This window comes from Botryllus schlosseri, chromosome 16 (genome assembly GCF_051294905.1).
Source record: "Botryllus schlosseri isolate E-star chromosome 16, Bs_hap1, whole genome shotgun sequence".
NCBI classification, from domain to species: Eukaryota; Metazoa; Chordata; class Ascidiacea; order Stolidobranchia; family Styelidae; genus Botryllus; species Botryllus schlosseri.
Window position 1 is genome coordinate 10,189,559 of NC_137251.1, and position 16,964 is coordinate 10,206,522.

The 16,964-nt window shown below is 40.7% G+C and overlaps 1 protein-coding gene across 2 annotated transcripts in view; it reads right to left on the reverse strand.

Moving 5' to 3' along the window:
* Nucleotides 1-3,873: 3,873 nt before the first annotated feature.
* Nucleotides 3,874-16,964, reverse strand: part of LOC145458581 (multiple C2 and transmembrane domain-containing protein 1-like) — a 37,176-nt gene continuing 24,085 nt past the window's right edge. For both annotated transcript variants that reach the window (XM_080336993.1, XM_080336992.1), the window contains 3 exons: nucleotides 9,995-10,138; nucleotides 9,207-9,414; nucleotides 3,874-5,199 (listed from right to left, as the gene is read on the reverse strand). In XM_080336993.1, coding sequence (XP_080193119.1) covers nucleotides 5,134-5,199; nucleotides 9,207-9,414; nucleotides 9,995-10,138 — 418 coding nt within the window. In that variant the 3' untranslated portion in view covers nucleotides 3,874-5,133. The remainder of the gene's footprint in view (nucleotides 5,200-9,206; nucleotides 9,415-9,994; nucleotides 10,139-16,964) is intronic.

Below are 16,964 nucleotides of genomic sequence, written 5' to 3' on the forward strand. Positions count from 1 at the left end.
GGAGCAATTCAGTGACGTACAATACCAATTGCCAATGAGGAAACAGTTTGATCTATTCTATGTTGCTTTGCTAACATGTTTTTCGATAGGTCATGACCTGGACAATGAATACAAAACCGCAAAGATTAAGTTACACTTCTTCATGTGAGCGGTGCACCGGTCAGCTTTAAACAGCCATGAGATCTGTATGTATTCGGCGGTAGTATCGTACAACTTTTACCGTATATGCAGGCCTACATGCGTTTTGAAGTTTTTCCATGGAACTAACAGCGGTTATATATTACTGTCCAAATTAATAAATCTGTCATTTGTTTATAGGGTAGCACATCGATGGTAATCATCGCTTGATATCAGTCGGTCAATATAACCACACTAAAAAAGGACTTAATTACAGTAGTCAATATGCCGAATGCGTTTAAACTTTAAAGAATATTGGTTGCCTGCCAATATTTATATGTCAAATGGATTTGTAACATCGATTGCGCTGCTGTACAAATCTCAAGGGACAAAAGTTTTGGTACTTTTGGAAAACCTCAGATTGCAATATTAATGAAGTATAGACAAAGGAAAGCAATATCTCCTCACATAAAACATGCTGGAGCTAAAATGGCTATAGTAATCATGCCGTAGTTATTCCTGACATTTTCCATAGCCTCAGTAGAATACGACAAATGGCAGTTTGATGTCCAAAGCAATTCGGGCTATGTCGGAGAAAACCAGAACTGCGTTTAGACAATCATTGCGCCATCATCTATTAAATACTTGGATGCATCCGTTGAAAGTTTTGAAACATATACCATCCTGAATTCGTAGTCGACTAAAAGGTTGAGCCGTGCCTATATAAATTGCCAAAATGTGTTCCCGAACTTTTCAGTTGCTAAATGTCACAAACATACGTCGTCTTGCCAACTTGATATAATGAAGGAAATTCTATTTCTTCTACGAGTTGAATAATCAATTGCCAAGATGAATCCTTTAGTTTAACTAGCTCATTAACTATAGGAATCGACAGAAATTATTCATCATGCTTTTCACGCATTTCTGAGATCACCGAAAGTAGGAAAGCTTCAAACAACGTTTAGCAATCCGATCAGGCTCATTGAAATCTTGAAGAATTTTAACAAAGACTTACATTTGTAAAACGTCTCAGAGATTTCTAGTAAACGTAGATATATCCTGCTTTTCGATTCAAAATGGGAATTTGTCTAACCGAGTCAAATCACCCGTCGTCTTGTTCACTGCAAAGTCAAGGCTTACATTTCTTGCAGTCATTGAAATTCGTTTTTCACATGCCCGATTGCCCGTTGGTAATCACTCAATATATGTCGGAACTTGAAATCAATGAAACATTGAACGTAGGCCTACTGCGATTCCTGTATGGAATCGGTGTCCTGTGCTCACACTATGTTTTATTTTTTAATTATTTTTAAAAAAATTAGTTCAACTTGGAAATTCATCGCTGCTCACCTGATATATCAGGCAAATCGGCCAGCGATTCCAATCAGGCTGCGATTCAAGCCCGATTCAAACGTATACTATACCCATTGTTATTCTGATTCATCGAACTCACCGATAGTCTTATCGTATCCATCTTTGGCGGCATTTCTATGATAATTAGATCCAGGCATAACGTATACGGATTCGCGAGGTGTCATTTGCCATTAGCCACCCCAGGAATGTATCGATTCCACATTGTACACTGTACTGTACAGTTCGTGGATTGTACGTTGCACAACTGCGCAGCGCATACATATACGTATCTGGTACTTCCATTCTGATAAATGTGGAACTGTTCTATCCCACGCACCACCACCATAAGTCACTGCAATCTGCATGAATATATACCGGCTGTAGTTTCAATGTTCGAAATGGGACACTCCTACGAACTGAAATCCAGACGTATCGCACTACAAATTTGTGTTAAATACCCCTTTCAACGACCTGACGCGGCTTCGATTCGTTGCATAACTGATGACATCCAGTTTTATTCGGCGCTGTAATCGAAGCACTGCACGAGATTATGAATAAAACATAAATCCTCCGGGTACAAGCCCAGGCCACAATTCCCGAACAGCAGGCGGTCTGCCTTTGAAAGGGAATCGGTAGCTCATATCTCTCACAAATTAAGCACGCTGGCTGGAAAGAAACATTTTATGTGCTATCCTTCGATTGGGCACTACAATGATAAGGTTTTATGAGGGAAAGCTTAATATAACGATAGCCGGGCGGGAATATATGCTCTCTGGAATGCGCACGATGGTAAAGTAGGAGTATGTAGTCCACAATAAAAATATAGGTTGTTCGAATGTTCGTGATATCAATACTACTGATAAGGCGAAAGTGTTTCAAGGAGTGCAGCATATACTATCCTGCAGTATGTTTAGATAGATGATGTCCTACGGATCGTATATTGCGGATTGGTCTTTACCGTAGCGAGATACCCGCGAAACACTCATAGGCCTAGCCATAGCCACCCATCGAGGTCGCGACAAGTCGAAATACAAACAATTACTACTAAATAAATACAGTCCATCCTCAAGATTACCGGACCACGACTGACCTATCGATCTCGCTTCCCATGACATGCCGCCCTATTTCTTGTCGCATTCTTTTTCTATACTATCTTCTTTACTTTCATTCAGTGTGCATGCCTCCTCTTTACATCGCCTAGGCCAAGGTGGGTGTCAGATTCCATAGACTACTCCTTGTCGCTTCGACATCTTCCTGTCTTTTCATTGTATCGCATTTTTTGTGGTGTATTGAACTGATAAAATTGCTAATAAACCAATGATGATGATGATGACATCACACAATACGATTTTAGACATAACAATTTACAAAAGCACAAAGTTCGTGGCTGATCGCAACTTTATAATCGTGATGCGTAATGACTTCATAGTTGGCAATGACCTAAACCTAAACCATTTGTTTCTGTGCACCTGAAGATAGCTTCGCTCAATTTCACTTACTCTCGGTTAAATTTAAATTCTGCGGAAAAACGTAATCTGATGCAGTAGTTCGATAGTACATTGTATGCAGGCCGGTCACACCAACTTGACACGGGTTAATCAAAACTCCTCATCACATTGTGCTATGCTACCATAGTACCATATATATATGTAAGTGTAGGAAATCATTGACGTGCCCCGACAAGTCCCTACAAATGTCAAATGTGTTAGCATCAATATGTGCTTCCTCCCGTACAAACGATTGCAAATTTGTGTATTCATTGGAGAGCGCACGTATTTTCAATGACATTCCATGATCATGTTGCACAATTTCACAAGGTCGAAGTGACTTGATTACTGCAGAGCCCGGATGCAGGTATTATCAGCTGGTTAACAATAACGTAATGCAGTAGTGGCCATCACGCGTACCACGGGTTGCCAACCTCTGAATAAGATCTCGACCAACATGCGTTATCCCAGAATAAATCTTGGCCCAAAATGATCGACGCGTGCTCGACGAAACCTCCGATATTGATCTCATATAACGAGGCCCCGAATACTCCTGTCCTTGCAATATGTGCAGCCAAAGCAAATGCGATCCCGGATATATGCAAGCAGCAATATTATTGACATAGTTTAGTCATTAAATTTGAAATCTTTTCCCGCCTCGCGAGGCTAGAACATGATTGCAGAATGATTTTCCTTGACTTAAAGTCAGCGGTTTTGGTACTTAGTAAGATTAGTCTTGCGCTCACCGTCTATTCAACGGTTCCCATTGGCGGTACCGCGTAGCAAACTAGCTGATACATTCAAAGGCAAAATCACGCAGACACTGATATAATAAGACATTCACCACCTCGGCCAAAATCCAACGTCACACTCGTAAATTTTCACTCGCCCTGCCAAACCACTGCGTCCCCGGGAGTGAGGAAGTCATAAATTTATTTCATCGATTCATCGTGCAAGACCGCAATCACAAAGAGCGGATTATAAAGTGGTAAAGTGCAGCAAAGAATTACGCAAATACATTTCGCGATACAAAAATAATTCGCCAACTAACCGGCCGAGAATACCGTTTCAACTTAATAGATAATTATATAATATATTTTACAACAAATAGGAAATTACGCGATACGACAATTACACAAAATTAATTAGAAGCCTTTGATAGAAACGAGCCACTAACGATAAAGTCGTTACTCAATATCGCAATTGACAAAAAAAAAATCACCATGAACTCAGGGACAGAAAGGTACTCACACCAAGCCGTCAAACGAATACAGTCGCGGAAAACGAGGCATGCTGGCGTTACCTATAGCAGCTACACGGACATCGGACATGCAATCATTCTAAGCGCGATAATAACATTGCAATCGACATCTCTAGCGAGCAGTGAACGCATAAATACAGCGCGTATATTGCCGATTGGTCAATTCGTGAGGTCTTCCATCTCGATAACTTATCACAAAATGCAACTGATTGCAAGTTTCTACAATACATTCGGGCTTACTGCACCCAGCAAATTTTCAAACTCTGCAGTGTCTCGTGATAGAAGAACGAACGTTGATTTTGGCGACGGCCAAACTAACGCTCGATATTGCAATATTACATCGAATTAAACGCACGCATCTTTTATCAGCCATTATACTACGGATGATTGTTTAAGGTCGCGTACTGTACAAACTGTATGGAAAACTGTAGGGAAACCTATAGCTACAAGATAGGTACATCAGATCAGCGATTGGGAAGATCGGGAATGCGCTAACTACAGATAACAACGTCTGCGTCACCTAAAATGCAAATAAACTTCACGCACATCGCAAAGTCTGAGAACGCGGGTAACAGTGTTGAACCAGCAAAAAATGGAACCGGAATGTCACCTGTATCATTCACAATAGCTGTCTGTCTGTCAGTGCAATCTTGAAGCGTTATAGCAATTATTGTACGGCATTGATGACAGAAGTAACGCACTAACTATAAAGTTACCAATGTAACGGTAGTACGTTAAACCGGGACTCGTATCTCGTACGTAATTTAGTGCGCAAATCTCGGATCTATTTCCGGCCACACATTCGACGGTCGCGGACAGTGTGATGAAGGTGAGGTAAAGCGCGCGGGATGCGACCTTTGGAATGAGAAGCTACGTCTGTCGGTCACTAGATAGGCACAGTGTGTCGGGGTTTTGTCAGCATCGTTTTTTCTTTGAGCTCTTCGGAGACGTGTGCAGAGGGGCGCGGTCTTGCAATTCGTCCTGAGAAAGAAGTAGGTCTAGTTCAGATCGCCCTATACAACCAGAGTTGGAAAACAGGAATATTTTTAGGTTTTTAAAATTGGATTAGAATTAGAAATATAACTATAGCTACGAAGTTCTTTTCAAAATGGATTAGAAATAGAATTTCTGAATTTGCAAAAATACTACGAAAATAAAATTCAGTCCATTATCAAATCAGAATTCATAAGCAGGCAAACAAAGCTTGGCGTACAGACATTTACCATTTGACATCTTGTCTCGTTTTTCATTATACAGTTTTCCTATATCATTTTCATAAAATCAGGAAATTAGATTACACTTAAAATTAGCGCATAGAAATATTTGACATATTAGATTAGAATTAGATTAGCGACATTTCGGTCTAATTAATCTAATACACGACTAGAATCCTTCAGTTGTCCAAGACTGCTTACAACCTCGCTATCATTAATGCCCGAAACAGGAGAGCGTCTTGAGATACGGACACAGGTGTAATTGAAGACCATACTGGTTACGCCCATCTTCGAAAATCCGTCGGCAATTATCAGAGATGAGCATGGATCAGGATTAAGTTTTGAAAAAAAACAGGATTTGTGAAATTTTGTCGGATTTGGATTGGATTTGGATTAGACATTTTTTTCAGAACGGATTAGGATTTGGATTGGATTTATCTATTTTCTGGGAGATTGAAATGTCGTGTGGCGAATGGCGACAAACTTTATTCAGATCAGTTATTAATGTAGTTATGGTTACTAAGTTATCTTGAATCAAGTGAATCGTTGGTTGTGAAAGAAAATTTTCGAATCCCTCCATTGCATAAATGAGTATTTTTTCTGAATTTCCAGTTGGAATCGGATTAGGATTGGACATGGACTTGAATATGAAAAAGTTATGGATTAGGATTTAAAGGTTCGGATTTGTATTGGATTAGGACATAGAAATTTCAAATCCTCTCATCTCTGGTAATTATGCGATTAGTTATCAGAACAAGGGTCATCTATCTGTTCGCATGCCGGTGGCGTCATGATACGGTTGTTGATACGCAATGTTCTTTCCAATCCTCCACCAGTTGCTGGCGATTACTCCTGACGAGTGTCAGCCGAAAATATTCGGGTTTATTTCAATACGAATATTATTCAATTACGGTAAAGCTACATACTTCGTCATTAGTCAGCAAAACGCGTGTGACTATATCGTCGGCAGCGGTAAATCTACTGATCAGTACAGCCACGCGGGCACTCCTTGAAAATAAAACGCGCCAGGACACCGGCTTGAAGAACAGAAATCATCGCAGAGCTCAGACGCAGTCGCGTCGCTACGCATTAGTCATTATACCAGTGGCGGCTCGTGACAATATCGGGTGGTGGGGCAAGGGCTGCAAGCGACTTTTTATCAAGATGACGTCACAATGTCGTTTTCCAACGTAAACACGTAACTTAATGATGGTACGGTAACATGAATTTCCCGGCAACAGTGATTTTAACGTATGTGCCACGAGAGGTGCGCCGGTGAGCTGTGACTTGAAGTGTGGTAACTGCGTAAACGGCGTACGGAACAAAGATTCTACACGGTTCATGTTCGCACTAGACCTGACTAATTATCTGCAGAAATGGAAATGACTATAACTCGAGAGATTGGAAAGGTCAACGAGTTCGGATAGATACGCAATTGTTATCTCATAGATTGGGCCTGTCATATTGAATTCAAAACATCATTCTGAAGAACTAAGAATAGCAGCCTCGGAAATTCGGTCTCGGTACAGCATAGGAGATTTTGGCCTTGAAACTGGAGACTGTAACACGACACATACGGCTTTATTACTGTCTATAGGTCTGCTGCGAAATCGCCTTTGGAAAATATATTACCGAATAAATACGTGGATGAAAGCCGTAAACTTAGTACACTGTTACATGACATCATCGAGAAGTGGCCTCATGGCGCTTTTCGGTATGGTACACTGTCAAAATTGATGCGAACAGACCAACACCGAATTTTGCGTAAAATTCACTGAGGAATAGGCTGATCAAGTGATCAGCTGTTAGCCGCCATCGAAAACGAAATAGCTATCGCGCTTGACAGGGGGTTGTAAGCAAATGGCTTGAAGGCCACAATTTCACGGTGAAATTGACATTGGAGAATTTAATATCAAAGTAAATATTATGATGCAAACTGAGAATGATATCATCATCTCAGTTAACGTTGCCGCAGATACGCCGGCTTTTGCGTGAAATCCGCAATGCCGCGTTGTAGGCTGAAGTGTCAGATCGGAGCACATCTCCACCATACTCGACCTTGATAACGAAATTACTGCCCTAATCATTGAGTGTCAACCTTGAGACTTGGCACAGCGTTCGATACTAAAATCAAGACATACCGTGCAAAAGCTTTTGACGGATCTAGGTAAGGAGCATCGTTAAAATCAATAGAGACCAATACCGGCTTTGCGTATAATCCGTTGGCGATAAATGACGAGTCAGCTCTCACTCGAATTAGGAAACGAAATTACCACTAACACAGTTCAGTGACAAACTTAAAACTTGGTACAGCGTTCGATACTAACATTAAGACTTACAGTGCCAAATGTCATAACCGATCTCAGTATTGAACATCGTCAAAATCAATGGATACCAATACCGGCTTTTGAGTAAAATCTGTTTGCGATACATGACGGATCAGCACACACTCAACTTCGGAAACAGAATTACTACCCTAAACTTTAAGTAGAAACCCTGAAACTTGGGCCAGTGTTAAATACCACCATCACGACATGACATACCAAGTTTCAAGAGTTTTCATGGTGTGAAACACCATCAAAATCAACCTATACCATCAAAGGTCGACTAAACGCATATGACGGTAACCGAGTTCAGCTATAGATACGATTGTTACATCACACCTTAGGGGCACAGAGCCATTGTGCCCCGGTTGCTCGGTAATTTTATGAATAGGAGACAGTAAATCACCGTTTCTTTATTGTGCGCGGCTTTGAGAGAATAGACAGTGAAAGCTTGTTATGAGCGCTACCGGGGCATGCCCCGGCTAGGCATTCGCAAAGCGAAAACACAGAAGAGAATTCGATTTTCGCAGAGACTTCGCTATATATGGGCATTTACAAGCGAAAGGACAAGAAGATTACGATTTTCGCTGTGATTTCGGTATATATAGATTGGTGTGCGTCTATAAATGGTAAGGAATTGTTATTGAACAGGATTTTAGGTGGGGCAATGCCCCAGTTGCCCTATAGGACGAGCCGCCACTGCATTATACCATACCCATTACGAGCAATACCAAAACGCATTAATCATAAAGGAAAAAGACCCAACTCCAGCAACACAGAACCCGCTTTTACGTCATGTACACCTCGTAACTCTCAATTCCCACAGTCGTATAAAGCAAGATCTACATTACCGGTTGCGTTTGAGGCGCCCTATGAAAGTAAACGCAGCGAAGTGCCGACCACGAAGACAAATCTTGAATTTGAACATAATCACGCCGAAACGGCAGTGACGCCACAAAGCCTTATTTCAAATCCCACCCGAATTCTTATAACGGTTCACCGTGAATTCGCCATGTTGAATTTGGAACTATAAATGTATTTTTATCATTATTTGAAGATAACTACAATATACAATTGAATAGTATATTGGTATTGAAATGAACCCGAATATTTTCGGCTGACTCTCGTCAGGGGTAATGCTGCAATATTGTACTTGAAGAGCTTCTTTGAGGTACTGAACTTTATTATACAATTCAATATTGTATTAATATATTGGGAAGGGAATGTTTCACTGAAGAGGAGCGTCGAATTGTGATATATGGCCCTTAGTGAGTTCGTCACTTGGTAACAAGGTATTAAATGCATTCGGGTTAGGAGTTACGGGCTCTTCTGATCTTTCCAGGTCATTAATACTATCATCGCGTCGTAATATGCCAGACTCGAATCACCCAGGCACGAGACTCCATATTGCGCAGTCTCATACTAACACAGGTAAAACATAAACACCCACCAGCTCCACGTGAGACGGCACCCGCGACAAAAAGTCGAGCAGCTCGTTGTTGGCAACGTAATTGGGCTTGCGCAGTCGCTTCGTGAACTTGTTCAGTCCCCAGAGCAGCGCAATCACGCGCAACGGCACGAAGTACAGCACCACTGTGACGACAGAAAGCACGATCCCGGCCAGCGTCGTCAGGTACGGCACGCTCCATGCGAACGTGCTGAGAACAGAAAGTCGCGTTTCAAGTGAAGCCCGACTAAAACCGTTAACAGGTCAATAACCGAGATTTGACATAATATAATATGCAATGCAATATAGTCTTGGTAGTGTCCATTCTCGGTGGTCTACTGCAGGGTTGTAACCAAGTCACAAGACAATTCTTCTTTTATAGTTTTGACTCGAGTCAATACAACCCTGGTATAGCTTGCGACGAGTCTGCGTCATTTTTACGAGTGCCATTGTCGTAAGAGCCACGTGAAATGGACCCTGTCTAATGGTCTTATGGTAACCGAATATATTTTCGAAGATTACACCGATTAGTAGTGTCGTCTTGACATCGTATCGAAGATTCATTTTACAAACTCGCAACGAAAATTTTTGCGACCCTTCAACCAAATTCACATTTAGAAACTACATGCTTGACAGCTTGAGGTCTATTCATATCATCGAGTTTCGACATCTAATTGAAGCAGTTATGACATGTCTATGAAACTGCTACTTGCACTTGTAAGTCAGTAGAAATTTACGGCGACACATCTACTTCTACTTGAGCGACAACGCCCACTACTTTTAACACGTACTTGTGTATCCTTTCCAGCAGCGACGCCAGCCAGTCCAGTATGTTCTGAACTTTGAGCAAGGTTTCCTCGACAGATTTCAAACGCTGTATCAGCGAAGGCTTGCTACTGTCTTCCGTTTCTTCGTCTTCGTAATCGTCGTGGAATCTGAAACGGAGGGATTTGAGTTGTGACAAACATTACTGTACAGTAGGGGGTGTTCAAAAATGACTTTTTTCTCAAATTGTACCGGCTACTTGATAAAATTGTTAGGTTACCTAATCGAAGCCTGCACACCAAATTTGGTCCAATTCGAACCAGTAGCCGCATTGCTACGAGAGAAGAAAGTTATAAATTTATTATTTAAAAAATTGTTCAAAATTTTTTCAAAATGTTCTGTTCACCCCATGAAATTGTTAGGTTGCGTACAGAAACCAAATTTGGCTCAATTCCAACCTGTGGAAGCGAAGTTATTGTGGTTGAAAAATTTGGACTTTAATAAAATAGTATTTACGGCGGCAAATTCTTCAATTATTATTTATTAAATTTCTGCCCACCGTAAATACTAGAATTTGAAATCACAAATTTTCAACATCAACAACTTCGTTTCTACTGGTTGGCATTGGGTCAAATTCGTTGTGCATCGTTTTTTCAGACAATCTAACGATTTCACGGGGTAGCCGGTAAAATTTGATAAAATACTATATTTATTTTTATTCCTCATTTTTATTCCACAACTTTTTCTCTTGTAGCAACGCCACAATAGGTTGTAATCGAGCCAAAATATGTGTGCAGCGTTCTTTTCAGGTAACCTAACAACTTTATCAAGTAGTCAGTACAATTTAAAAGAAAAGGTCATTTTTGAACACTCCTACTCCTGCGTTTGATTTATACCGTAGTGTAAGTTTGAGCTATGTTCTGGCTTAATGTATCTCGGGTGTATATTCACACCTTATATCACGGGTATGAATACACAGTTTTTCGCCGAGAGTGCGCGTGAATATTTCATTGGCGTTGTGTTGTTATTCGGTTCTTTCAAGAGACTCTTGGAGGTACAGATCTCCAATACACAATAAATAGTACATTCATATTGAAATCGTTACGATTATTTTCGTCTGATAGGCTTCTCATCAGTGGTTAGGTTTGATTCTGGTTTGGAAATTGACGCTGAAATTCTCTATCAATATCGCAGCCGCTATTCTCCGAATCAGAAACGGGATCGCATACTACAAGGGAGTAGATTAGTAGAAACGTGGTTTAGGTAGCCGGCTAGGAATCTGAGAATATCGCAAAACCAGAATCGACTATCGGTTGTTATGACAATCCGCCAAAAACATCAAAACATCACACAATGCCGGCATACCGACCACGGGCGTTACCATGCAGTGAAATTTCGTAACGGCACAAAAATGTCGCCATAAATTGCGGCGATTAACAAATATGACGTCACAATGTGATAGACGTAGCCTTCCAAATACGAGGTGCGCATTTAAGACCAGCCCGGTCTGAGCGGTGTCCGGTCTACACCGAGAATGCTATTACCGAGAAGGACAATACCGAGAATGGACATTACCGAGAATGGACAATACCGAGAATGGACATTACCGAGAATGGACATTACCGAGAATGGACAATACCGAGAATGGACAATAGGGCTCTTCAAAAATGAATTTTTTTCTCAAATCGTACTGGCTACTTGATAAAATTGTTAGGTTACCTAATTTAAGCCTACACACAAAATTTGGTTCAATTCCAGCCAGTAACCGCTTCGCTACAGGAGAAAAAAGTTTCTAATTATTATATAAAATTAAATAATAAAAAATTTGAAAATTTTCTGTTCACCCCATCAAAGTGTTAGGATGTCTATAGAAACCGTCCTCACCAAATTTGGTTCAATTCCAACCAGTGGATGCGGAGTTATTGCCATGGAAAAATTTAGATTCGAATAAAATAGTATTTACGGTGAGCACAACTATAATAAATAAACAAAGAATCGGTCACCGTAAATACTATTTTATTCAAATCCAAATTTTTCCATGGCAATATCTCCACTTCCACTGGTTGGAATTGAACCAAATTTGGTGAGCATCGTTTCTATAGACATCCTAACACTTTTATGAGGTAAATAGAAAATTTTCAAATTTCTTATTGTTTATTTTTATATAATAAATACAAACTTTCTTCCGTAGCAAAACGGTTACTGGCTGGAATTGAACCAAATTTTGTGTGTAGGCTTAAATTAGGTAACCTAACAATTTTATCAAGTAGCCAGTACGATTTGAGAAAAAAATTCATTTTTGAAGAGCCCTATTGTCCATTCTCGGTAATGTCCATTCTCGGTAATGTCAATTCTCGGTAATGTCAATTCTCGGTATAATGTCCATCTCGCCCTCGGTAATAGCATTCTCGGTAATAGTATGGAGCCGGTCTGAGCCGGCAGGGATGATTTGCACTACGAAACAGCGCATCACTACAACGCAGGTGTCTTCGCATAAGTGCTGTATTGCACAAACTCGCGTTAGCGTGAGAAACAAATCTTAATACACATTGTTTGTAAACAATCGCGTGCAACTGTTCTGTTCAATTCTCTACTAGTTGCTGACGATTAATCCTGGCGAGCGTCAGGTTTATTCCAATATGAATATGTTATTCAACTGAATAATGCATATTGAAGTTCTGAACCTCTAAGAATCGAATTAGAATAGTGTCGTAATTGGCATACCTTTTATACGAGTTTGATTCGTTCGATATCGCTTATATGCGGTGAATTATTATTATTATTATTTATAACCTTCCCGAACCTTGTCCATTCGATTCGAGTCGATTGTTCAAGTATCACTCATTATGCCTTCATATCAGTATCAATGATGCGAAAGTTCAATGATACATACCGTATGTGCGTCCACAAAAATATATATTTCCTACATCACATTGAAGACGTTGGTATTTTTTCGACCACACCTATTTAGTTGCACTTTGAGGCAACGCCGAGGGTTGTTCGCTCATGACTTCGGAAATATGTCATTTCCAGTAACGTTCGTAGCTTTGCGTGATACGTTTCATATGCCGCTACACGACAAATCGAGGTTTCAAGGCTTCCACGCTGGAAAATAGTACCGAAACTATAGGGCTCGTTTATAAATTGACCGGCAGTGTCGTGGAGCGTATAATTTCAATACTCGATAGACGTACGATCGTTTTACATTTTACGAAAATCCCCGCTGTCGAATGAGTTCGCTACAAAGTTAATAGTCGGGGGGGATTAGCTTTACGCGAGCCAAGATCCAAGAGTTATTATATCTAACTCGCATTCAGATAGATGCTTAGTCGCTTACGTCGGCATGTATCACAAACGAGCTTTTCAATTTTCCGCCACAGGAGTCTGTTTTATCTATAAAATTCCCATTCGCGCACCGTACCGAGAACATGCTCGTGCTGAGATTACAATGACGGCTGTATGACACAACTATGTATTTAAGTGCCACTGTGATTGTGGCTACGTGGGAAGAACGTCAAAGCGCTTGCAGGAACGCGTAAATCAGCATGTCCCTAGATTCATTAGAACACGCTCGATGAAAAGCTCACCCTTAACTCACCCGCTCAAGATTGATGCGGACCAATCGAAGGCCATAAATTCTGCAATTGGCAAACACTTGTTGGATAATCCCGCCTGTGCGAAAAATTATCGAGACGACAGATTTCGCATACTCGGAAAGGGTCGCTCACACTTTCATTTGTGCGCCTTGGAGTCGACTTTTATCAAAATACACCAGCCAAGGCTGTGTCAACAAAAAGAGTTCGTGTATCATCTAAAAATAGTACATTGAACGCTCTCGTATTCGACATTTCATGCTGGTGACGTCATATTTTGTGTTACGATTGTTGATATACGCTGTTCTTTCGAATTCTCTACTAGTTGCTGACGATTACCCCTGACGAGTGTCAGCCGAAAATATTCGGGTTCATTTTAATATGAATATACTATTCAATTGTATATTGAAGTTCTGTACCTCAAAGAAGCTGTTCAACTATGTATGTATGTGCCTTTATATAGGTTTATGATGAGATGATTGTTGAATGTTGATATACCATGTTCTTTCCAATTCTCTACTTGTTGTTAACGATACACCCTGACGAGTGTCAGTCGATATTATTCGAGTTTATTTCAAGATGAATATATTAATCAATTGTATATTTAGCTCTGTACCCGTAAAAAGCTCTTTATAGGTTATTGAAAACCGATATTACGGAGTCACGTAACTACCCAATCCCCAGGGTATATCTGACTTACGAGTACTTAGCGAATCATCATCATCGATAGATCCTGGTAAATTTATCCGGAATTTTACGACGTCATAATGGCACGAACGACTTTTTTCGCATGCATAAATTCTGTTTCATCCCAAATACTATAACGCCACTTATACAACAATGAAGGCAATTAGGTATTGTTCGGTTATATTCATGCCAAAGCGCTCTTATGGTAATGCTGCTTGTCAATCATTATTAACAGAATATTCTCTTTCGCCAAAGTGAGTAGGCTTGCGCTGCACGTTTCAAACGCCGGGAAGGTTTCAAGGCTTTCACGGCGATAAAAAAGCATAGAAACTATAATTCACATTGATAATAAAACTCGTAATGGCAAGTGCTATGTAATTTGAGTACACTGCTAATAAGTTCAAGGGGCGAACAGTCATCACAAGCTGATATCAAGAAGCGCACGATGAAAAATCGTGAATGAAACAACACGGTTTGTTACCAGAAGCGTACGCACAACTTCGGTGTTGCCAGCCAACAACTGCTGCTGTTGAACGTTATTTCTCCATTCTTGGCAAGCTGCTCATTAGGGACAGACGCTTTCTACCCGAGAATGTAGGAGAGTATCTTTCATTGTACTACTACATTTTTAATTATATCTACTATAATGCGTGATGTAACTACTGGAATTCTTCGTAGGTAGTAGTTTTTTCTTGTAAAAATTTGTCACGTGTATATTCTGGGAAAAAGCCTGTGCCCAATTGCCCATGTATAGTACGCACCCTGCATTCGCAGTACATGAGTACATGAATAGTAGCGGTTTAGTATTCGATGTTGTTCTGTTTTGCGATGTCACTGTCGAACAATCATGACAAAATGATCGCTAATCAATGATTAGTATTAGTGATTAGTAATCATATTACAATTAACGGCATTGTCTCTAAACGAGAGTTGATAGTAGCCAAAGCCTTTGAGGTTGGCGACGCGATAGCCCAGGCTAGCGACACACGACATCTTGCGCACGTGGCCTATTACAATTACAGATGCGATTGCTTAGGCCAACGGTTATGTCGGGCGCACCAGTCCTGTTGGAGATGCGACTGATTACCCAAGCGATTATATCTTGCGTACATGGCCTCTTGTGTATGAGATTGTTACGGCCTGTCGTTGACGCGATGCATCAACAAGGATTGCCGCGCGCGCCGGTAGCAATCAGTGACCTAATTTCGCTCGCGTACAAACGGCAAATCAACTCAGCAAGAGATCGCGTGCTTTGCAGACGACACTCGTTAATTAGAAACACGCTTTTCGTTAATTGGCAACATGACTCTCTATTTGGCAGCGCGTTACACTCGATAGTACGAATTACGGGGCTCAATGGCTAGAGGTGATCCGCGATTAAAACAAACACGAAGAGAGGCGCGATTTCAAGTTTTTGATCAAGGGATTTTTTTTTCAAGGCTTGCTGTACCCATGTATAATACGCACCCCCCTATTTTAGGGCAAAAATCGGTAAAATTTTGCGCATTATACATGGAAAATTACGGTAGTAGGTTTTTCAACACACCAGGTTCCCCTAAAGTACCTACTTTTTTACTTACTTGGAAATCCCTACTCTGCATATACTTGAGTATAAATATACGAGGTCACTTCTACTTTTACTAGAGCACCAACGTTGAATACTTTGACCTCTGTAATTGACGCAGCGAGACAACTGTCGACACCATCGTGAATAATCGGGTAACAATCAGTAACAATGTTATATGTTATTCAAACATTCGTGCCACGAATAAATTTCCGTAGAACGGGTTCACGCGGGTCCGCTGCTTCTACTATAGGAATTCAACACGCAGTTGACATTATTATACATATGTAGTTCAATCAGGATCGTTGCCTTATCGATAACTACCAAAATATTTTCAGTTTACTGATAAATTTCGTTATAACCTTCCGTCATGAGCTGATAGGCGGGTGACGCCAACCGAAAGTTATTGCCGTGATCGTATCGTATCAACACCTGAGAAGCGAGCGATACATACCGCTCGACATAGCAAGCCACCAGGCGTGTCCATCCAGTTTAGTGTATGAGCCAAATGCGGTGTACGAATGATTGCGCGCGCCACCTGAGTGTTCAGCCCCTTTTTAATAACTAGCTAGTAGCTAGTTGATTAGGACTTGGCGAAAATGGCGACCATTTTCAGTTATTAGCAGCCTAAATTTGGAGATTAGGCTAGTCGGAAATTTTGGCTGTAACCTTGATTATACCGTAATTGACAAGTCAGCAAACAGTAAATGTCAATTTCTTTTCTTGGAACACACGTTCATCATGAATTACGTGTGCGATTAATTTGATAATATAAGTCCTTTTCGAAAATTTCCGCGCAGGCCGCGGGTTGGCCAGCCCTGTTTTCTACACTACACTTACACTATTTTCAAATTTCGCAAAGCATTAGCAGGCAGAGGCGCGGAACTGTCAAAACGGGAATTTCCATGACAAACAGGTCACGAGAGCATACGAGTGCTTGAGTTTTTCATTAGCGTCACGGAGTACCTCACACTCGAGACACTTGAACGAATATTTCAACCAGAAAACATGATCAAAATTGAAGTATGCATGGCAAAGGGCTCAAAAACCACGGTAAAATGAACCTCGGTATCAGTATCACATTATTGTGTACCATGTTCATCAACTCAAGACACAAGAATTGCGATGCAATGAAAAGAAAAAGGAATGAAA